This window comes from Lactuca sativa, chromosome 7 (assembly GCF_002870075.4).
Source record: "Lactuca sativa cultivar Salinas chromosome 7, Lsat_Salinas_v11, whole genome shotgun sequence".
Taxonomy (NCBI): Eukaryota; Viridiplantae; Streptophyta; class Magnoliopsida; order Asterales; family Asteraceae; genus Lactuca; species Lactuca sativa.
Window position 1 is genome coordinate 8,938,553 of NC_056629.2, and position 23,960 is coordinate 8,962,512.

Here is a 23,960-nt window from a genome sequence, read left to right on the forward strand (position 1 = left end):
TGGGAAAGGAAGGTTGGTAAGGAGGCCAGCCCTAGGAGTTAAGTCCTTTAAATAGGGTGCAAAATCCTGGAATTAGGGTTTCTCAAACCCAGTCCAACTCGTTGAGTTGGTCTTTCAAAAACAAACGACCTTGATTTCCAACACGTCAAGTTCTCCCCCCATGGACTCGACGAGTTGGCTTTCTAATTGAATATTTCCTTAATCGGCCTTCTAGATTCTGGGTGTTACAGCAAGATTAACGATTACAAGTTCTGAGTTATCGAATTTAATCCAGATAAGGATGAATAATAATAGCTCACTAATGCATTAACCTTAGGTATTGTATCTTTCTTACTTAGTGATTACATACAACTATCACAATATAAATCTTTTATTTTTATATTTGATAATTATACCATTTTAGATCTCATAAGTATCTAGTGTGTGTGTTTGTGTGTGTGTGTGTGTGTGTGTATATATATATATATATATATATATATATATATATTATTTGCCATAAATATATACCCAAATTATGGTTAATATGAAAAACATGGTATTTGGGTAGGGTAACGATAAGGTACAATGCATATCCCTGTATTTTACCAGCATTACCTCTAGGTACTATGCTATCTTAGGAAATTCGCCATTATAACATCTAGGTAATATCTCTTTCTAGAGTATCAGACATCATAACTCTTACGCATAGTATCATAGCTTACAACTAGGTATATTATCTATAGCTATAGTATCCTGAGGTTTCATGCTTTATATAATTATTGAAATATATATATATAAAGCCATTTAATAAGCATGTATTCCCCTACCCCCTAAAACCTTTAAAATAGTAAAATGGGTCCATGAACTCACCTTAGTAGCATGATCTAAAGCATCCTTGCTACTACACACGAAGCTTCGCGTCATTGGGAGGTATTCTGAATAGCTCAAGAGATAGATAGAGAGAGTGTGAGATATATATATATATATATATATATATATATATATATATATATATAGATAGAGAGAGCGAGAGAGAGAGAGAGAGAGAGAGAGAGAGGTAGTTTTGGGTATGAGGAAATCAGAAAAGTGAGCACCTTTATTTTTAGTGCTTATGTGTACGACGCACTTCACGCACGAGGTGTGCATGACTCGTGGCTGCATCCAGGGTTTGCCATGTGCCACACTTCTGATGGTCCACGTCTCTCCAATCTCGGTGAATCTAGGTTTCAGACGTGTACGTCGAGCATGGCGTGCACTTGGCATACAACTCTAAATCTTTTATCAAAATTCATATCTTCCTTATATGAATCTTGTTTCTTACTCCTTTTATATATATTTGGGTAGTTCTCTACTAGTGCTATAACTTTCCCTAAGGTTATGTTGCCAAATTTTAACTTTTATTTTTAACCTATATTTTATATTTTTCTAAAAATCGTATCTTCTACGAACTCCGTTTTTGACCTTTTTCCTTTTAAAGTTCTTATCTCTCAGAGTACTACGATTTTACTTTTAGTGATGTTTTCCAAAACTTAACCGGTTTTTATACCATTTTGACATTAATAGAGTTAATAACACAGTTGATTTTTATTTTTTTATAAAAATCATAACTCCTCCAATCGGAGTCAGATTTTTAGAAGGTTTATATCCTTGGGAGCATTTGTTATGTACTTTCCAAGTACACTAACCATTATAAAAAGTGGTGTAACTTTTTTGTCACTTATTTCTAATCCTATATTTTTTTTATCATAGTATAACTGATCATATTTTCCTAAAATATGAAAGACTCAATTATCATCATCTGTCGATGCAAATCTCTAATGCTGGCCGCTGATGGGAATTTCCCAATTGTCACACATCTAAACTTTTTCATCAAGTTCACCATTTAAAAAGGATGTTTTCACATCCATGTTATGAATAATCAGATTGTGTATAGCCACCAAGGAAGCCAATAGTCTAATGGTAGAAATTTGTGCCACTAGATCATAAGTGTCAAAATAGTCAATATCAGGTTTTTGCTTAAACCCTTGAATGACTAATCAATCTTTAAACTTATCAATGTTTCCATCAAATTTCATTTTCTTTTTGAAGATCCATTTGAATCCAAGTGGTTTAGAACCTGGAGGCAAATTTGATAACACACAAGTGTTATTCTCTAGAAATAATGATATTTCATCATCAATTGCTTCCTCCCAAAAAGCAACATCTTGAGACTCCATAGCCTCTTTAAATGTCTTAGGATCATCTTCTATGTTATAACAATAAGCATACTTATAGCCAATTTCATCTCTCAATCCTTCCACTAAATATACTTGAAAGTCAGAAAAAAAATCTTTGGCAATTCGGCCTCTTTTGCTTCTCCCAATCTCTTATTTTTCAAGTTCAACAACATCAACCAATTTTCTGAATTTGGCACTTCATTAGTGATAGAAATCAGCTCTTTAGGCCTAAACATTGATGAAAATCTAACACGATTCAATCACAGTGTGAACCTACACATAAGCATTAGGTTCCATTACATAGAACCTATAAGCCTTGGAATCCTCAGCATATCCAATAAAGATGTAAAGAATTCCACGTTCACCCAAATTCTTTCTTATAGGTTCAGTCAACTTGACAACAACTCTAAAACACCAAATTTAAAAATACCTAAGATTTGGAGTTTTCTTGAACCAAAGTTCATATGGGGTTTTTTTGTTTCTTTTATTTGGAACTCTATTCAAAACACAATTCACTGTTAACATAGAATCTCCCCAAAATCCCTCACTCAAACCTGAGTACAATCATCAATGAATGTCATAACATACTTCTTATTTCCTAAAGATGAAGTAAAGTGGAAATAACACAAGTCACTATGAACTAGTTCCAAAACACTCGAATTTCTTTTAACATTTGGAAATGGTTGTTTTGTTACTTTAGTAAGCATGCAAGTTTTACACTTATCTATGTTAATAATCCATCTTTTACACTTCATGCATCCTTCTAAAATTAACATGACCCGATCTATTATGCCAAAGCATAGAGTAATCAATTTTATAAGATGAAGAAGATGAAATAAATGTAGAATTAATAATACTTATTTTATTAATTACATTCAAACAAAACATATGATTACATAGATATCCACATCTGATAAACACAACACATCAAGATAGAGTATATCTATGTGATTCATAAACTTGTTTATATCCTAGACAATTAAAAGAAGTACCACTAACAAGATTCTTACACATATTATGAACTAATATTACATCATATATGTAACATCTAAAATTTGAAACCAAAATTTTCATTTTAAATTTAGATAAAAACATTTTTCGTAGTAACCATCCAAAGAAAATCACAGTGTCAAATACAAATCATTAACAAAAATATCAAAGTGTCCAAAAAATATTTGGCATCAAAAACTGCAGGCGAATGTGTACAATCAGTCCTTTTGCTTTCCTGTAATTCTCATAAGTACCTGAAACACATTTAGTCAACAAGGATAAGCATGAAGGTTAGTGAACTCCCCCAACATACCACATAAAACACAACATGTATAATAGCTATGGGTTATCAACAACCCTGGAGACTACTCGAAGTCTCAGTGGGCAAACAACACGCCATGTGGTTTATCAGCAACCCTGGATACTACTCAAAGTCTTGGCACACATAAGGTAACACATATCAAAGTAATAACACATAGACCCAGTTGGTCATCACATAAATAAATCTATACTAACACACATGTACGAATAAGTGAAAAGACTCACCTTGTACAACTAACTAATAGAAACTCACGCCCAAACTTCCGGAACTAGACTCCGCCAATCAACTATACCAATTAACCCTAATGAATAATTAAGGTAACTTTCATACTTCACTAATCCCAAGCCAAGTCTAATACATAGTTTGGGCAAAAAACCACTTTCCCCTCACAATATCCAAACCCTCACAACTTGTCAAAAGGGCATACTTTGTCAAAAGTCAATGAAAGTCAACGGCGGCCGTACATACGAGGTACACTTCTCTACGTTGGGCGTAGAGCATTGGGCAGGCGGAGACGGGTTTGCAACTGGTTACGTTGAGCATAGCCAGAAGTACGCTCGACGTACACGGCATATTTCAACATTACATTTTTTAAGGTCTTAACCATTAATACACTTATTCAAACTTCGGATCTAACCATAAAGAGACATCTTAATCCATAAAGTCTATGACTTTAATCCTTTTCATGGCTACATAAAGTTAAACCCAAAACCCTAACATTTCACTTCACTAAAGACTCCATAACTCTTGCATGGAGAAAGGAATGGGCCAAGAGAACATATTTATGACTCTAAACACCTTAAAACATCTAAAAGAAGAGCTTGTAAGCTCTGGAGTATTCCATACACATAAATATCGATGTTTTTGGGACAAAATAAGCTCATATCATAGACTAAACAATATCTATCAAAATAAGCTCTAAGGTTTGAACCTTATACCTTTAAGAGGTGCACAATGAGATGAAGATTCTAGATCTAGAAGCTAGGATGCACCACCACCTCTTGAATGATCTTCCTTCTCTATCATGAACACTCAAGAATCACTTTCTAGCTTCAAATCTCAATCACAAAATCTAGGGTTAGATTTTAGGGTTTGGAGGATATGCAAGTTGGTCATAAGAAGGTCCAAGAGGGATTATGATGCTTAAATAGGGGTTACAACCCAAAATATCATGGTTTAGGGAATACACGAGTACGCTCGGCGTACACACTTGTATTCCCAGTGTACTCAAATCTTGACACGTCACAATCTGTTGACTTACGCTCGGTGCACGGCTCTGTACGCCCAACGTAAGGACCTCTTTTGCAAACGTTTAAAAACATAAAGGACTGGAAATGAAAATACCTGACAAAAGGTGTTACAATATAGTTTAACAAACTTTCTCGAAGTGAATTTCAAATTAACAACTTCAACTACACAAATTAGTGCACTCGACTCGTTTCCCATATGTAACATGGAACCATTAGCCACCAGTGTCAATTTCTTGAACCACCGTAGGTCCATGCAAACACTAGTTGTTTCTCCTGACTCGCCACCATGCACAATCATCATATTTTACACAACAACATTTAGGAATGTGAGAAACATAATGTGTGATATAATTCTTAATAGAATTATCAAAGTTAGTCAAAATATGACCTCCTTATGGTAGACTTTAGCCTTTCGACCCATGTTTTCATTTCCATTTCCGTTCCCACTTCCACCAGCACCATTAGTTAGTTTTAGACAACAATCACGCTTCCTATGACCCACTTGATGACATCTACAATATACCAATTCAATGGAATTTTTGTTGTTGGATTTGTCATGTCCATCGAACTTGTGTTTCTTGCTTTTTCCTTTTTAATTAGAATTTGTTATCCTATGTTCCACCATATGAACAGAGGGTTGTCCAGATTCAACCTTTACCTTATTTTTGGCATTCTCTTGCACCCGAAGAGGTTCTTCTATGCGTAAGTGACTGACCAATTAAACCAAGAGACAATTCCATTTTTTGATGTTTCTAAGTATGTTTGAAATCCATCCACGGAGAGGGAAGTTTATCAATCACACTCAAAACTGCAATGGATTCATTCATATTTATATTGTGTAAAGTGAATTAACCCAATATACAAAGGATTTCATTGTATTGTTCCATTACGGGCCTTGAATCACCCATCTTATAGTTATTGAAATCACTCACAAAGAACTTCTTACTAGAAGCATCTTCAATAATGTATTTTGATTCAAGAGAATTCCATAATGCCTTCGCACTTTTAATATTTTGGTAGATATCAAACAAGAATCAGACATACCATTTAGAATGTATCCTCTACAGATATAATCATTATTCTCCAACTTACCACGCTTCCGAGTCTGTTCCTTCATCTCATCTTCCACTTCTTTAGGGCATCGTAATACACAACACGTACACCACTTTTAATGTTGTCAACAGAAAATGCATCTTTTTTTTTCTGCAAGCATCTGAAATCATTCCCTTCAAACTTGTCCAGTTTGTTAAATTTCGAAGTCATGTCTTCACAGAATCCGCCATGATCACCAACAGAAAATATCCATTCGCTTGTTAGAGACATAGGGTAGAAAATAGAATATCATCACTGGATTCTTCAAAGATCGTGTTGGTTCACTTGTCGAATCAATATTTCTCCTTTATGTTTGGGTTACGACAAATTTGATATGGGATAATCTTCAAATTGAACAATCAAGATTCTAGGCACATAAAACATGATCAAAACAAGAGAGAATATGTTGTGTGTTTGTTTCGTAAGTTTAAAAACGTAAGAAAATTATAATATCTTTCAGAATTCAAAAACAAATGCATTTGGATACATAAGGCATTTAAGGGTTAGATAAACACACAAATTTACAATGAAACCCTCGAAAATTCAACAATTACTATTAAGGTCCTTCTAATAAGGCGGTTAAAGGTTGGATAAACATACAAAATTATAGAGAATATGGATAGGACACCTTGGAACCCCGCAAGGGGGTGTGACCACCTTGACCCCCGAGGCCCCCGCTCTTTTGGTTGCACCGGGATCAATCTAGATAAATACAAGTGTTTACTACACACCTCCAACCATATATTAAAACTAAGATATAATCCCCTTTGAAACATGTAAAACTCTCATTATATAAAATGAACATGTAACAGTAGTCATGAAATTTAACGAATCATATAACAATTTGCAAAACAATTGAAAGGGCGGTCAAAGACTTCGACAGATGTTCATATCGGTATCGAACTAAACCATGATGATAACAAAAAAATGGCTATGTCGTTTGATGTTTCTAATTTTAGTTTGAGATGTCCTTCTATATCCTTGTGGGTAGAATTCCTCTATGGACAAACAGCAAGGTTGTATCTTGACAACACGCATATTTGGTCCCCTACTGGGGTTCAGCAAGGAGACCCCTTGGGACCACTTCTCTTTGCTCTTGTGTTACACCCACTCTTGCATAATATTAGCAACAATTGCAAGCTTCTCCTCCATGCATGGTACCTTGATGATGGCACACTTATTGGAGATTTGGAGGAGGTGGCCAAAGCGTTGGACAACATTACGGTGATTAGCCCAAAATTGGGCCTTCAACTGAATATCAAGAAAATCGAGCTCTTTTGGCCCTCGTGCGACGGTAGGAAGCTACATGAGGGGCTATTCCCGACTGACATCGGGAGGCCACATTTGGGGGTGAAACTTCTTGGGGGAGCTGTTAGTAGAGATGCTAGGTTCATTAGCAGCTTAGCCATAAAGAGAGCCGAAAACGCTGTGAATTTGATGCGCCTTCTTCCTTAATTGTCTGACCCTCAGAGTGAGCTCCTTCTGCTTCGGTCTTGTATGGGTATTGCTAAGCTTTTCTTTGGACTGAGGACGTGCCAACTCGTTCACATGGAGGAGGCGGCAATATTCTTTGACAATGGGTTGCGCGGGGCCATTGAGGACATTGTGGTTTGTGGTGGCCCTTTCTTTGGTGATCTACAATGGCGCATTGCTTCCTTACCCATCAGGTTTGGTGGTTTAGGTTTATACTCGGCAGTAGAGGCTACTTCATATAGACCACATCTTACGGGATAGCGTCATATATGGTATGGATTCTGATTATGATGGTGCCTTGGCTTCTCTTCGTAACAAGCTTCCAGATTCTGACCTTAGCAGTTTTACTACTAAAGGCACCGCCCCCTTAAATCCCAGAGTACGTTGGCGAGTGCCCTTTTTCGTAAAATTGTCCAAGATATGGAAGTTCATCTCGACATGACGGCCCGTCAAAAAGCGGTTTTCCATTGCTTACGTGCACCACATGCCCAAGATTTTCTTATTGCTATCCCTATAGATGGGATTGGCTAACATATGTCTCCTGTGGAGTATCGTACTATCCTCAAATATCGACTCATGATTCCAATATTCCCAGCTGACGAGATATGTCCGGTGTGTCGCAAGGCATGTTTGGACTCCTTTGGAGAGCATGTAGTTCACTGTAAAGAACTCCCGGGGTTCAAATACAGGCACGATATGGTCAGAGATGTTTTGTTCGATATATTTAAGCCTGCATGAGTTTCTGCTAAGAAAGAGGCACCTATGAATTTCTTGACCGGCCCGACAGAAGGAAGGTCAACCCTTAGACCGGCTGACATTTTGATTTTTGGATGGGTCGGAGGGAAACATGCATGTGTGGACCTTACAGGGGTATCCCCTCTCGTGAGCTTGAGGGCAGGGGGTTTCACGGCAGGACTGGCTGCTTTAAAAGCTGTTACAGGCAAAGTCAACAAACATGAGAAATCGTGCATGGAAAATCAACATGTGTTCATATCATTTGCGTTTGATACGTTTGATTTCCTCGCACCGGATGCAGTAGAGCTTCTTAATAGAGTACAACGGATCATGCATTGCAATGGTATATCCCCTAATTCTATGAATGTAGTCTTTAAAAGATTGAGTTTTGCTATACAAAAAGGCATAGCGGCACAGCTTGTTGTCCGTTTGCCATCTCAGTTGTTGTACAATGATAATTAAATTTATTTAATGGAAAAATTATGTTTCGGAAAAAAAATTCAATTTTAATGTGCATATTGACTTTGAAATAGAAAAAGTTAGCACGTGAACGAAAAGCAAATGGCCAAAGATATGAAATTGTTGTCGGTGGCGGACTTACCTGGTTGGCAGGGGTATCACGTGCTACCCGTGAACTATTTAATAGAAGTACTGTCTTTTTAGATAACGTGCATATAAATAAATGTGATGATGCAACTTAGCTTAATGAGCCCATATATAATTGGTAAATACCTTAGCCCAAGTAATGTGAATAGCCCAACTAATGTAAATGAAGAGGGTTTGGACGGTCTTTGTTTTGTCACCACAAACAATTGAACAAATAACTTGCGAAGGAAAAAAATCGCATCTTTTTTTTCAGAGTTCGTCAGCGTGCCTCTTCCCTCCTTGAAGACAACTTTGTTTTGGCAAACTCACTCACGAAATCATCATCCTACTAGCTAGAATAGAAACAAGTAATATTTACTTTTTCAACTTTAATGTTTTATCCTTTAGTTTCATTTAGTTAGTTGCTCAAATTGAAAACCGAATTAACCAATTAGTTGTTCATTTGTTATGTTGTTGGTGAAATTAAGTTTAGATCTTCAATTGTGAATTATAAATCTTTAATCATGTATGTAGGGTTTTACTGGAAATCTTTTAAATAAATATTTGATATTAATTGGTAATAATGATGAAAGTGGTGTAGGAAAAAAAACATCAACAACAGCCTACTTCAATAAGTTTTAATATTAATAATTTTCCTTCGGATAGACTAAGAATTACATATCATCCAAACCAAAGGTTTAATTGTGTTGATAAATTTAGTTGGTTCGAGTATAGCATAAAATAAAATAAAAGAAAACTTATTCTTTATGTTGTTGTTTTTTTTGAGACATATGGGTCAACAAGGGAGAAAGATTTATTTGTGACGGGAGACTTTAATATTTGGACTAAAAGATATCATCGAGTAAAATAAGAGATCAATTTAAAATAATATATATATATATATATATATATATATATATATATATATATATATATATATATATATATATATATATATATATATATATATATATATATATATATATATATATATATATATATATATATAAGTTTATTTTATCAAATGAAATCTTAATATTCAATGTTTTTTATATTATTATATTTTATTGAGATGTTTTTGGTGCTACCCCTTACATAAGTTTCTGGGTCTGCTCATGATGTTACAAAACACTAGAAGGTGTTTGTTTCTTCTCTGCAGGTCTGCGTGACCTCTTCTGTCTGAGAGGCGCAGACCATGTGCAGACATAATGGTTTGCAGTCCGTTTGTTTTTCTGAAGTACGCAGACATAAAAACGTCTGTGCGAGGTCTTCACCACACAGATATGAGATAGCCTCTTCTAAAGTCTGCAATGCCTTTAACCTAAAAAAAACGCGTTTCTTTTTTTTGGTTTCCGCCTCCATTCGTCGTCTAACCTCCCAACCTCCCAGAAAAAACCCTCGACGCCTCCAATCAAAACCACCGATCGCAGCCCTCCAATCAAAACCACCGGTCGCAGCCCTCCTCTCCGATCCGGCGTCCTCCGATTGCAGCGACCATGAACGAAGAACCACCGTCAGTGAGAGAATAGCAAGGGAAAAGCGAGAAATCAACGAGCAATCAGGTTTGTCGTCACCTCCTTTCTCTGTCGATTTCAATTTCAATTCAACTTGTTTGATTCACATCCTTGTTCAATTTCTTATTTGATTCACATCCTTGTTTCACAGAAAATCTTGGACGTGTATAATCTATCATATATTCTTGCTAAAATTGAAAGCCAAATTCCCAGCAAATCGAAAATCTTACCTGTAAACAAATTGGATTTGTAAACAAATTGGATTTATATTTTTCTTTGATTGGAAGCCAATATACATAACTGTCAAGCAAAAGATAACATATTCTCTTGTTGATTGTGATTGTTTATGTGTATATGATTTTTTATTGTGTATATGTATATGATTATTGATTGTGTATATGTATATGATAGTGTATATGTATATGATTGTTGATTGTAATTGTTTATGTGTATATGATTTTTGATTGTGTATATGTATATGATTATTGATTGTGTATATGTATATGATAGTGTATATGTATATGATAGAAAGCATCAAAACGAGTCATAAGTTTTGTTTATTTGATAAAAGTAAAATGGAAAACTCACGAGCTGTTTGGATGTGTGTTGGTACTAATGATTTTGATTTATAAAGTTTTTTAGAAAACTTTGAATTAAAACACTCTAATTGAGGTTATTTATAATTGAATAAAAAGTTTCACATTATTATGATTGAAAATAAAACAAGATTACAAATTTGACGTGAAAATAAAAAGTTTACTAAAACAAAATTTATTGAAATAATGCTGTGAAAATAAAACAAAATTACACATTATTATGATTGAAAATAAAACAAAATTACAAACTTACCCTTTCAATTCCCTAAATAGGTAGCCCTTTTCGATTTGTGGATGATATAATTTGCCTAGAATGTGCTGAAATCAAGTTTTTTCTTGAAATAATGATGTGAAATAATGATGTTACTTGTTGACTGTTTATTGTTATTTGGTTTTGTAAATATTTTTTATTGTCTCAAATCGTTATTTTTTTTTTTGTTAGAATGTGTATGATATGTAATACCTTATGAAATCATATTTGTCTATGTTATATTGGTTATTAGAAATGGGAGAAAAACAACAATGGACCAATGAGCATTTAAAATTCTTATTGGATACTTGTATTGAAAAAGTAGAGATTGTTGGTAGAAAAGGATTGAGTTTGCGGAAAGATTCATGGATAAGGCTTGGAAGAGTTCCTAAGGAGAAATTTGGGGTTGAGTTGACTCAAAAACAAATGAGAAACGCATATGACAATCTGAAAGCCAAATACACTGGATAGGTATATTTAAAAAACAAAACTGGTAATATATACAATTCTCAAACAAACACTTTTAATTTAACAGCTGATGAGTGGGATGATTTTAAGAAGGTACATATACATTAATATACAATAATATATATATATATATATATATATATATATATATATATATATATATATAACATTTACGTTTGAAGTTGCCAAATATTTTATACTATTTCTTGTTACATTTGGGTTTAGGGGCATCCGAAAGCTGCTTCTTTGAGAACAATTACACTGCCTTTTCCAAATCTTTGTGCACGTCTTTTTGATGGAAAATAGTGCCACTGGTAATTTTAGGAGTTACTCAACCCAATCATCATCAGTAGCTGGCTCATCCTCCTGTCGTGTTCCACCACTTCAGATCACTGCCACCCCTTTTGATGCAATAGATGATGATGGTGTTGACACTTCTCATCATGAGCCACCACCTTCTGCTGCTTCACCTTCTGCAGCTTCACCTTCTGCTGGTTCACCTTCTACTGCTTCACCATATACTGCTACACCATCCGGTAACCCCAACAAAAGGGCTAAACCCTCAACTCCTGTAGCTCCTAGTGCCTCACTGTCTGCTTCTTCACCTGATGGAACTTTTATTACTACTGACGATTTAGCATTTGAAATGAAGAAAGCTCTACAAAGTTTGACTAAAGGGTATACAATTCCTCAGTGTTTAGAGAAGTTAGAGGTCCTTCAGTTAGGCCCTACAGATCCTTTATGCTTTGTCGCATATCATATTTTTGGAGGAACCATGAACATGAGAGAGATGTGGATGCATTTGCCTAATGTTCCCGAGATATTACGAGGGTGGCTTGAGATGGCGGGTACCAGTTTAGGAGTTTTGAAGGATGGAAAGATTGTCCGATGATTTTCTAGTGTTGAAACGATTTGTTATGTCTTTTTGCTTTGTTGGAACTACTTTGTTAAATGTTTTTGCCTTTGTTGGAACTATTTTGTTAGGTCTTTTTGCCCTTGTTGGAACTCTTTTTTGTTATTTTGCTACTTGGAATATGGTTTATATAATGTTATTTTGGTACTTGAAATATGATTAATGGAATGTTTATTTGATACTTGAAATATGGTTTATGTAATGTTTTTTTTGCTACTTGAAATATGGTTTATGTAATGTTTTTTTGCTACTTGAAATATGATTTATGTAATGTTTTTTAAAGTTCTACTTTGTTGATTTTAGGTTCATATGAATCACGATCAAAAGTTACTTCTCGTAATTCTTATGTACCTATACATCCGTTATTTTTAGAAGAGGGGTGTGAAACGATTGCGGGATAATGATTCGGAAATGACGGGACATGAATACACATTGGAGTTATTACACTGTAATCGTTTACAATGTGTTGAAGTATTACGCATATCCCGTGAATCTTTTGTACGCCTATGTGCTCATTTTAGAGCAAATTACTCATAAAGGACAGCAAACATGTATCGGTTGAGGAAAAGATGGCTATGTTTTTTATGATGATCGGCCATAATCAACGTTACGTGATTATCAAGCGGAGATTTCAACACTTGAAGCAAACAATTCATAAATTTTTTTATGAAGTGTTGGAAAAAATGATGCTTTTCGCACATGATGTTATAGTACCAACATCTTTTAATCCGAATCCAAACATTCCAGGACATAATAGAAGGCTACGAAGGGTTTTCAAAGGAGCAGTTGGTGCACTTGATGGCACTTTAATACATGTTGTTGTCCCTGCTAAGAAACAAGACTTATATAGAAGTAGGGGAAAGGGAGATTGCTACCAAAACGTATTGGCAATTTGTGACTTCAATATGATTTTTACATTTGTTGTGACCGGGTGGGAAGGGGTAGCGCATGACTCTAGAATATTATCAGAAGCAGTAGCCGATCCACAAGCATCATTCCCGTTTCCACCACCAGGTAAGTTTTTGTTTTTTTAAATATTTTTATCTTAATTTGAAAATTGATTAGTGTTTTGCATTTTTTTTAGACAAATATTATCTTTGTGATGTCGCGTATGCACACACTCGAGGATTTATGGCCCCTTATCGTAATGTGAGGTATTGGCTTGGAGATTTTCGTCAAAGACGTGCATTGACCAATAAAGAAAAATTTAACCATGGGCATGCAAAACTTCGGAATGTCATTAAGCGTGCTTTTGGTGTTTTGAAAGCACGCTTCCCTATATTGAGAGGATGACATCATTCCCGTTTGTGACACAAAGAAACATTGTCATGGCATGTTTCGCGCTTCATAATTATATAAGGAAAAAAGGATTGAGTGATGAGTATTTCGCACGATACGATGAACCCAATGTCCCGTTTCGAAATAACAATGTGACCATTGATGATGATGAAGACGGGATTCCAACACATGAACTGCAGCAGATCGTGAATATATGACTCAGTTACGGGCTGAAATTGCTGATCAGTTGATACACAATATATATTGAATTGTTTTAAATGAAATTGGTATTGTAAAACAAAATTTTTTATTGTATAACTAATTTAGTTGCATAAATTTTATTTTCAATGTTATAAAACTATTATTATTAAAATTTTGGTGTTGAAAAATCATTTTAAGTTTGTAAAATAATTTTATTTAAAATTCAGTTTATTTCAGCAGCCTGCAGACGTTAAAAAACAAATAGTCTTCTTATTGCAGACTGCAGACGTTTGGTCCACCTCTTCTGCTGCAGAGGCTTGCAGATTTTGTCCGCAGACTGCAGACATTTTGGCTTCAGAAAAACAAATAGCACTAAGCATCTATATAGCTAGGAGGAGGGCCTCCAAACGACTTTGCCTATAAAAACCAAAATTAGGAAAAAAAATTAAAATTTTGAACTTTTAGTTATTGTTAGGTATAATATTGTTATATAACTTTTAAATTTATGTTTTAAGGACATATTTGATTTATTTATATTTGTGAAATATTTTTTTTATTGTAAATTAATATTGTTTTTATTTATATTTGGAAAAATAAAGGAGATTTCTTATATAAAGGGGTACTCAATAGAAAACCACACAAACCGATGGATTATCTAACCATTTTTCCCGTACTTTCTTTCTTTTTAACATTCATCTGTGCCTTCATCATCTCTTGTCGCCGCAAGTCGCGGCTTCCACCGGGACCCTACCCTTATCTGATAATCGGAAACCTTTTAGAACTTGGCGACAAACCCCACTACTCCCTCGCAACGCTCTCTAAATATTATGGCCCGTTAATGTCTCTTAAACTTGGAAGCATAACAACCATGGTAGTTTCATCACCTCATATCGCCAAAGAAGTCTTTCAAACATATGACCTGTTGGTCAAGGATTGACCTGGTAATTAGGAAAAATAAAACGTGGGCAGTCATGACCGTTAGAAAAGAAACTGACCCTAGTATTTCTCTTTTCTGTTAAATTTAGTAGTATAAATAGAGTAGTTCAGTGATCACAATTCATCAGTCGAAAATTCATTGTATAGTACCTTAATCATTAGGCTGCTAGTATTCTTCAGTCAATAAAGTAATCATTCGGCTGCCAATTCCAGTTTTACCCCTTTTACCCCTGTTCTTGTTTATTGCTATATTTCTTGATCGCCAACATTTGGTATCAGAGACAAACAGATCCTGATCAATTGTATGCCCAAGTACCCTCGATTCAACAAGATGACAGCCCCATCTTCATCCAATCAGTCCAAGGACAGCCCCTTCACCCTACAGTGCCCAATGTTAACCTCACTAAATTACAACACCTGGTCAATTAGGATGGAAGCCATCATGGATGCCCATGGGTTATGGGATGCCATAGAGCCACCAACCGGAGTGGTTGTGGATGAGAAGAAGAGCAAGCAGGCTCGAGCTTTCATCTTCCAGTCAATACCAGAAGAAATACTTGCACAGGCTGCCAAGAAGAAGACAGCTAAGGAAGTTTGGGACTCTCTAAAGTCACGTTATGTGGGTGCAGAGAGGGTCCAAAAGGCAAGGCTGAGGGTACTGAAGAGTGAGTTTGAAGCACTTCAGATGAAGGAAACAGAATCTATAGATGAATATGCTGGGAAGATCTCAGCAATGATCTCTAAATTTGGGAGTGCAGGGGCAATATTGGAAGACGAAGAATTGGTAAGAAAATTGTTTGATACAGTCCCAGAGAAGTTCATAAATCTGGTGGCATCAATGGAGCAAAGCTGTGATATGGAATCAATGCCATTTGAAGAAGCAATTGGGCATTTGAAAGCATATGAAGACAGGCTCCGACTCCGGAAGGCAAGCACACAAGCTGATAATGCCCTGCTACTTGCCAAGGCTGAAGGTTCATCAACCCACCGGAGTCCAAGCAAGCCGAACTCACAAGGTGGCTGAGGAAGAGGAGGAAGTAACAACTGGGGAGGAAGAGGCAGCACACGAGGACGAGGTTCGTCCCGTGGCAGAGGTGGTCGCTGGGGCGGTGACTCACGACAGGAGACAAACATTGTCAACAAAAAACCACGAGACAAGAGCAACATTAGATGTTATGAATGCCAAGAGCTTGGTCATTATGCATCAGAGTGCAAAGCAAAGAAGCAACAGGACCAAGAAGTTAACTTGGCTGCTGATGAAGAAGAACCAACTCTATTGTTGACTGTTTGTGGTGAAAAGAATACCGAGATGGTCCTTTTGAATGAAGAAAAAGTCTATCCGAGTCAACTCAAGGAGAGCAATGAAGAGAACATATGGTATCTAGACAATGGAGCTAGTAACCATATGACTGGATGCAGGGGCTTATTTGCAGAACTAGATGAGAAAGTCACGGGGCAGGTTCGATTCGGAGATGGGTCCAGGGTTCCAATCAAAGGAAAAGGTGCTCTTCTGTTTGATTGCAAGAATGGTGACCAATTTGTCATCCCAGACGTGTATTATATTCCTGCTCTACATAGTAATATAATAAGTCTAGGACAAATGACTGAAGAAGGGTATGACATAGGGATGAAGAAGGAGTTCTTGAGAATGTATGATGAAGCAGGAAGCTTAGTTATGAAGGTGCAGAGATCCAAGAACAGACTTTATAAGATAAAGCTTACACCTGGAAAGCCTATATGCTTGGCCATGAGTATAGAGGATGACTCATGGTTATGGCATGCACGTATGGGTCACACAAACTTCAAACTACTTGAAGAAATGACACGTAAGGAGATGGTGACAGGTATGCCCCAGTTGACTCACCCATCACAAGTGTGTGAAGGCTGTATGGTAGGAAAGCAGGCGAGACAGAGCTTCCCAAAGGTGACCCAGTGGAGAGCAAAAGACCCACTCCAGTTGTTGCACGCGGATCTCTGTGGGCCAATTACACCTGCAACAAAAAGGAGGTAATCTATACTTCCTGCTGATTGTAGATGATTACTCACGCTACATGTGGGTCTATTTGATCAAAACCAAAGACGAGGCGTTCAACATGTTCCAGAAGTTCAAGTCACGAGTTGAAGGAGAGAGTGAGTATAAGATCAAGGCATTGCGAACTGACCGGGGAGGCGAATTTAAATCTGCCCAGTTCACCAATTTTTGTGAACACGCTGGAATACGCAGGCAATTGACGACTCCACACACGCCTCAGCAAAATGGCGTTGTGGAGAGGCGTAATCGAACAATTCTAGAGATGACTCGATCGTTGCTCAAGACCATGAAACTACCGGATCAATTTTGGGGCGAGGCGGTACGACACTCGGTATACCTTCAGAACAGAATCGGAACGAAGGCTTTGGAAAACGTAACTCCATACGAGGCCTAGAAGGGGTCCAAGCCATCCTTAGCACACCTGAAGGTCTTTGGGTGTGTAGGGTTCGTCAAGAAATTGCGAGGTCAAACAAAATTAAGCGACCGGAGTGAGGCTATGGTGTATTTGGGAACTGAAGAAGGAACTAAGGGATATCGTATGTACAATCCCAGTAGTCGACGTATTGTAATAGCCAGAGACGTGATGTTTAACGAAGCAAAACCTTGGGCTTGGAATGACGAGTCAATGGGGGAGCCTCTTACGACTCCTTATTGGACTAACAATATTGTATCAGGTTTGGAAGCCCAATCCCAACCAGCCCAAGTAATTGATCCAGCAGATAATGTGAGTGAAGACCCACTAACGCCGGTACAGGGTAACTCCCACCCAGACTACGGCACTCACATTCCTATGTTTGGAGACACACCACAGCATAGCACACAAAGATTGGAGTCACGATCAACGCCACCAGGTCAAGCATCAGCAGAAACCGGGTCTGTCGCCTCGTATGACGACACACCAGCGAAAGGGTTTCGATCTCTCAATGAGATTTACGAAAACACAAGAAGATTGGACGAGGCTGAAATACAAGAATTGTATGAGAAGAACCAGGAGCTACTGTTGATTGATGATGAGCCTACGTCCTATGAAGAAGCAGTGACTGAAAGAGCTTGGAAGCAGGCCATGAAATTGGAATTGGAGTCAATTGAAAGGAACAAAACCTGGTCCCTAGCCAAATTGCCCCCAAATCGCAAGGCAATAGGGCTAAAATGGGTATTTAAATTAAAAAAAAGTGCAGCTGGAGAAGTAATCAAGTATAAGGCTCGCTTGGTCGCCAAGGGTTATGTTCAAGAAAGGGGTGTCGATTTTGATGAAGCATTCGCACCAGTTGCCAGATTAGAGACGATAAGACTAATTCTCTCAATAGCAACAAAGGAGAATTGGCAGGTACATCACCTAGATGTTAAGTCAGCTTTCCTTCATGGCAATCTTAAGGAAGAAGTCTATGTAACTCAGCCCCCTGGGTTCACAGTTAAAGGGAAGGAAGGTTGGGTGTATCGTCTTCATAAGGCCTTGTACGGGCTATGACAGGCGCCAAGGGCATGGAACATAAAGCTCGACCAATCACTCAAGTCACTTGGATTCACTAGATGTGCTTAAGAGCAAGCAGTCTACAAGGTACACAAATCCAACCTTGTTCTCATAGTTGGAGTCTATGTAGATGATCTTATTGTCACTGGGTCGAGTGAAAAGGGAATCCAAGAGTTCAAAACAAGAATGAAAAGAGTATTTGACATGAGTGATCTGGGATTATTATCATATTATTTGGGAATTGAAGTATTACAGGGGAAGGATGGTATAATGCTCACACAAAAAGGGTATGCTGAAAAGATCCTAAAGGCTTCAGGCATGGAAGGCTGCAACAGTTCTCAATACCCAATGGAGCCAAAACTTCAGTTAACCAAAGATGAAGATGGTGAACCAGTAAATGCAACCATGTACAGGAGGCTTGTTGGGAGTTTGAGATACCTGGTCCACACAAGACCAGACCTTAATTACAGTGTTGGAGTGGTGAGCAAGTTTATGCAAAAACCCAAACAGAGTCACTATGTTGCTATAAAACATATCTTGAGATATGTGAAGGGAACAACCCAGTATGGGCTAAAGTATCACAGGGGAGGCGATGGAAGACTTGTGGGATACAGTGACAGCAGTTACAACAGTGATTGTGAAGATAGAAGGGGAACCACTGGAGTAGCTTTCTACTACTCAGGAAATCTCATAACATGGGCTTCGCAGAAACAGAAAACAGTGGCACTCAGCTCATGTGAAGCTGAGTATATGGCTGCAACTGCAGCAGCATGTCAAGGACTGTGGTTAAGAAATTTGTTCAGTGAGCTGATGGGAAAGAAAGCACAGAAGGTAAAGCTGCTAATCGACAATCAATCCACCATAGCACTCATAAGAAATCCGGTATCTCACGGTAGAAGCAAGCACATAGACACAAGGTTCCACTTTATTCGCATGTGTGTTGAAAGGGAGCAAATTCAAGTGGAACATGTGAGTGGAGATCAACAGAAGGCCGATGTTCTAAAAAAGGCAATGTCAAGGATAAAGTTTGCTGAGATGAGAGCACTAATTGGCATAGAAGATCTGAAGAAGAAAGGTCAACCTTGAGGGGGAGAAATGTTGGTCAAGGAATGACCTGGTAATTAGGAAAAATAAAACGTGGGCAGTCATGACCGTTAGAAAAGAAACTGACCCTAGTATTTCTCTTTTCTGTTAAATTTAGTAGTATAAATAGAGTAGTTCAGTGATCACAATTCATCAGTCGAAAATTCATTGTATAGCACCTTAATCATTAGGCTGCTAGTATTCTTCAGTCAATAAAGTAATCATTCGGCTGCCAATTCCAGTTTTACCCCTTTTACCCCTGTTCTTGTTTATTGCTATATTTCTTGATCGCCAACATGACCAATCCTCCTCTAGCAGAGTCATCCCGGATGCAGCCAGACTGGTTGACCACCATAAATATTCCATGGTGTGGCTGCCGGCCGGAGATCAGTGGCGAAGGCTAAAAAGAATTACCAGATAATCTATGTTCACCATGCAACGCCTAGATGCTAGCGAGATCGTACGCCAGGAGAAGGTACGACTCGTACAAGTAGGGTTTTAATATATTCAAATATTGGACAACTATCTGATTGTTTGATGTATGATTATACTTGAAGGTACACAAACTTCTTGAACATGTTAGTCAATATTGTTCAAATAAAAAGGCCCTAAACATAGGTGCAGCTGCGTTTACTACAACTCTTAACATTCTATCAAACGTCATTTTCTCAAGAGATTTATCTCAATACGATTCAGTGTCCTCCCAAGGATTCAAGGATGCTGTATGTGGTTTGATGGAACTTTCTGGGAACCCAAATATATCGGACTTTTTTCCCATACTTAAACCATTCGATCTACAAGGGTTTCTACGACGATCAAATGTTTATGGTAAGAAGTTATTGTCTATATTTGATATGATCATCGATGAACGAATCCAAGAAAGATCCAGTTCATCGTATGATGGTGATCATTCATCGAAAAGCCGCGATTTGTTGGACTTGCTGCTGGATCTTAGCATGAAAGATGAATCTGAAATTAGTCCTAATGATATGAGATGATCTTTTATTGCTTTTGGTTTACATGAGACTTGACTTTCAGTGAAGTATGAGAAAAAATTTAAATTTTTGTCGCATAAAAAAAAACAGAACAGAGTACTAAGACATGGACTCTTTTCCTATTTCTCGATAGTTCAAAAGATATTAAATTATTAATGCACTCTTTATCATTATAATCGAAAATAGACCCAGAAACTATTTTCAATGTGGTTGAATCTCATCCTATATTTGTTTGCCAGTTTAATGAAGATAGACTTTGAGAGCTTTTTCAAATCAGTTGACTTGTGCGGTTAAAAGCAACTTATCCAAAATAAATAAAAAAATTATTTTTTCTTTCTTTGATTTTATTATCTCTTAAAGTTATACAAATTAAGATTGGGAACCTATAAATAAGTTAAAAATGATTTTTAATTGTTATGGGGAACATCATAAGCCATTCAAAAAAATGGCAGATAGTTCAAAAAAATCAAAGAAAAAGAATTTGCGCTTGATATTGACCAACAACTAGTGATTGAAGCATTAGTACAAGTATCATAGTTTAGAAATATTGACCCAGTACCACTAATCATTTCATAAATAAGTGTAGGATTTATTTGTTGCCGGAACCGATACAACCTCAACCACGTTGGAATGGGCGATGGCTGAGCTGATTCGTAACCCACATAAAATGGAAAAGGCTCAATCAGAGCTCACTAAATTCATGCAAAACAACAACAAAAATATACACGAACATGATATATCTAAACTCCCTTATCTACAAGCTATTATAAAAGAAACTCTCCGGCTACATCCTCCGGCCCCACTTCTTCTCCCTCACCGAGCCATGCTTGACCTAGAAATCCAAGGTTTCATTGTACCTAAAAATGCACAAATCCTTTGTAATGTTTGGGCGATGGGCCGAGACCCGAGTATTTGGTCAGACCCAGAGACGTTCATACCTGAGAGGTTTTTCGAAGTCAAGATCGACTATAAAGGACATGATTTCATGCTTATTCCATTTGGTGCAGGGAGGAGGATTTGTCCGGGACTGAATTCTGCTCATAGAATGTTACACATAGTCTTAGGCTCTTTGATTCAGAAGTTTGACTGGAAGCTAGAAGGAAATATAAGAGCACGAGATATGGATATGGGAGACAAGTTTGGAATCTCGTTGTCGAAAAAGGTACCACTCATGGCCATTCCGATCAAATTTTGAATGTGTTATCCATCATCTTGCTATTGGAAGGATAAATGTTGTAATTAATTAAAGTTCTTAGCTTTAATATTTAAACTCTCTTTTACTTGATTTTAGATTTCAAACGAAGCTATTGTACGTATCAGTAATGTTTCCAGGATTATATGTTCAAATAATAAAATATTCCTATAATATATTTGATCATTTCATTGATGTCATTATTATAAACAAAGTGTTTGATCTATAGAAAATTTTTAATAAGGTAACATTCAAAGTATCCGGTTTCAAGATACTTTTAAAATATGGGAAAACTACAATAAAGTCCCTACATATTGGCCTCATAATCGATTTAGTCCTTATATATATATATATATATATATATATATATATATATATATATATATATATATATATATTTTATTCAATTAAGTCCCAAATACCGGTAATCGTGTTCAATTTAACCCTTTGACCCGGTCAACAGGTCATCCAACTTTCAAAAATTACATTTTTAGCCCAAATTTTAAAATTTATAACAAATTTGGTCCAGAATTTACACTTTCGGCCTAGATTTTAAATTTTGTTACAAATTTGATCCAAATTAACTTTACCCTTTTTTCCCAAATTTTAGAATTTTATTATGAATTCATCGTAACTTTAGTTTTTTTACAACTTTTTTTCTCAAAATATTGTTTCTAATATGTTTTTTCTTTATAAAATCATATTTCTACAAAAAAATATATGTATTTTCAAATAAAAATCTTATATTTTCTATATAAAAACTCTTTTAAAAGTGTTTTGTATATGAAATATCTAGTTATAAAAATATGTATTTATTAAGTTTATAAATATATATAAATCCGTTATTATAAAAAAATGTATACAAAAACGTATTTTACTAAAAAAATGTATACAAACACCTATTATATATATATATATATATATATATATATATATATATATATATATATATATATATATGCACACAAATAGGTGTGTATCTATATTTTTTTTAAATCATGTTTGTTTATATTTGTTTTTTATAAAACATGTTTGAATAATTTTTTATATAATACGTGTTTGTATACATTTTATAAAATCACGTTTGTATACATTTTATAAAAACGTGTCTGAATAATTTTTTATATAATACATGTTTCTATATATTTTATAAAATGGTGTTTGTATACATTTTATAAAATGTATACGAACACGTATTATATAAAAAATCGTTCAAACACGTTTTTATAAAAAAAATGTAAACAAACATGATTTTATAAAAAAAAATATAGATAAAATAGGTGTTTGTACACATTTTTTTTTTGTAAAATATGTTTTTGTATACATTTTTTATAAAAACGGATTTGTATATATTTATATACTTAATAAATACCTATTTTTATAATTAGATATTTCATATACAAAAAACTTAAAAAAAAAGTTTTTATATAAAAAATATAAGAATTTTATGTGACTACGTTTTTTTGTATAAATATGATTTTATAAAAAAACATATTAGAAACAATTGTTTGAGAAAAAAAAAGTTGTAAAAAAACTAAAGTTATGATGAATTCATAATAAAATTCTAAATTTTGGGCAAAAAGGATAAAGTTTAGACCAAATTTGTAACAAAATTTTAAAATATGGGCCATAAGTGTAATTTTTGGACCACATTTGTAATAAATTTTGAAATCTGTGCCAAAAATGTAATTTTTGAAAGTTGGATAACCTGTTGACCGGGTCAAGGGGTTAAATTGAATACGATTACCGGTATTCGGGACTTAATTGAATAAAAAAATATATATATAGGGACTAAATCGATTATGAAGCCAATATGTAGGGACTTTATTGCAGTTTTCCCTTGAAATATTCTCACTAAAAGGGGTCATAGTATTCTCAAACGGTGGAACACAAGCTTTTTCGATCCTATGATGACCCTTGGCAGCCCACAAAGATAGGCACGCCAACGAAAACTCTCAAGGTCTTTCTCTCTTGAAGCCTCAGAAAAGCCTTCCATTTTATAGAATTGGTTATTAGTATAATATTAATCAGTAATTAGTTTTTAGTATCCACTGTGATTGATTTAGTATCCACTGTGATTGATATAAAGAAACATAAGTTGCAACGTATGAAATATATATATATATATATATATATATATATATATATATATATATATATATATATATATATATATATTAGTTTATAACCCGTGGAAACCACGGTTACAAAATTAATTAAATATTCATAGTAAAAAATTTAAAATTATTAATCAATTATTTTATATAAAATTTTAAATACATTATTAATTAAGAGATTTTTTTATTAGTTATGTAAAATTATAATTATTGATTCAAATAAATATGTGGAATTAATTTATCATATATATTAGACTCTTTTTATTTGTGGA

General features: G+C 35.5%; 3 protein-coding genes across 3 annotated transcripts; all 3 read left to right on the forward strand.

Annotated features, from left to right (window-relative positions):
* The first annotated feature begins 9,764 nt into the window (after nt 1–9,764).
* On the forward strand, nt 9,765–10,559 carry LOC122195068 (uncharacterized). The gene is made up of 2 exons (XM_042896539.1): nt 9,765–10,204; nt 10,308–10,559. Exons 1-2 carry the CDS (start codon nt 9,838–9,840, stop codon nt 10,325–10,327), a joined length of 387 nt encoding a protein of 128 aa, XP_042752473.1. The 5' UTR covers nt 9,765–9,837; the 3' UTR covers nt 10,328–10,559.
* A 9,136-nt stretch (nt 10,560–19,695) lies between these two features.
* On the forward strand, nt 19,696–20,382 carry LOC111908196 (cytochrome P450 76T24-like). Its single transcript, XM_023904032.3, has 2 exons — nt 19,696–19,859; nt 19,942–20,382. The coding sequence occupies exons 1-2, from the start codon at nt 19,809–19,811 to the stop codon at nt 20,380–20,382; spliced, it is 492 nt and encodes a 163-aa protein (XP_023759800.1). The 5' UTR covers nt 19,696–19,808.
* A 240-nt stretch (nt 20,383–20,622) lies between these two features.
* LOC111908161 (cytochrome P450 76T24-like) lies at nt 20,623–21,705 on the forward strand. The gene is made up of 2 exons (XM_042896707.2): nt 20,623–20,655; nt 20,966–21,705. Exons 1-2 carry the CDS (start codon nt 20,623–20,625, stop codon nt 21,572–21,574), a joined length of 642 nt encoding a protein of 213 aa, XP_042752641.1. The 3' UTR covers nt 21,575–21,705.
* The last annotated feature ends 2,255 nt before the right edge of the window (nt 21,706–23,960 follow it).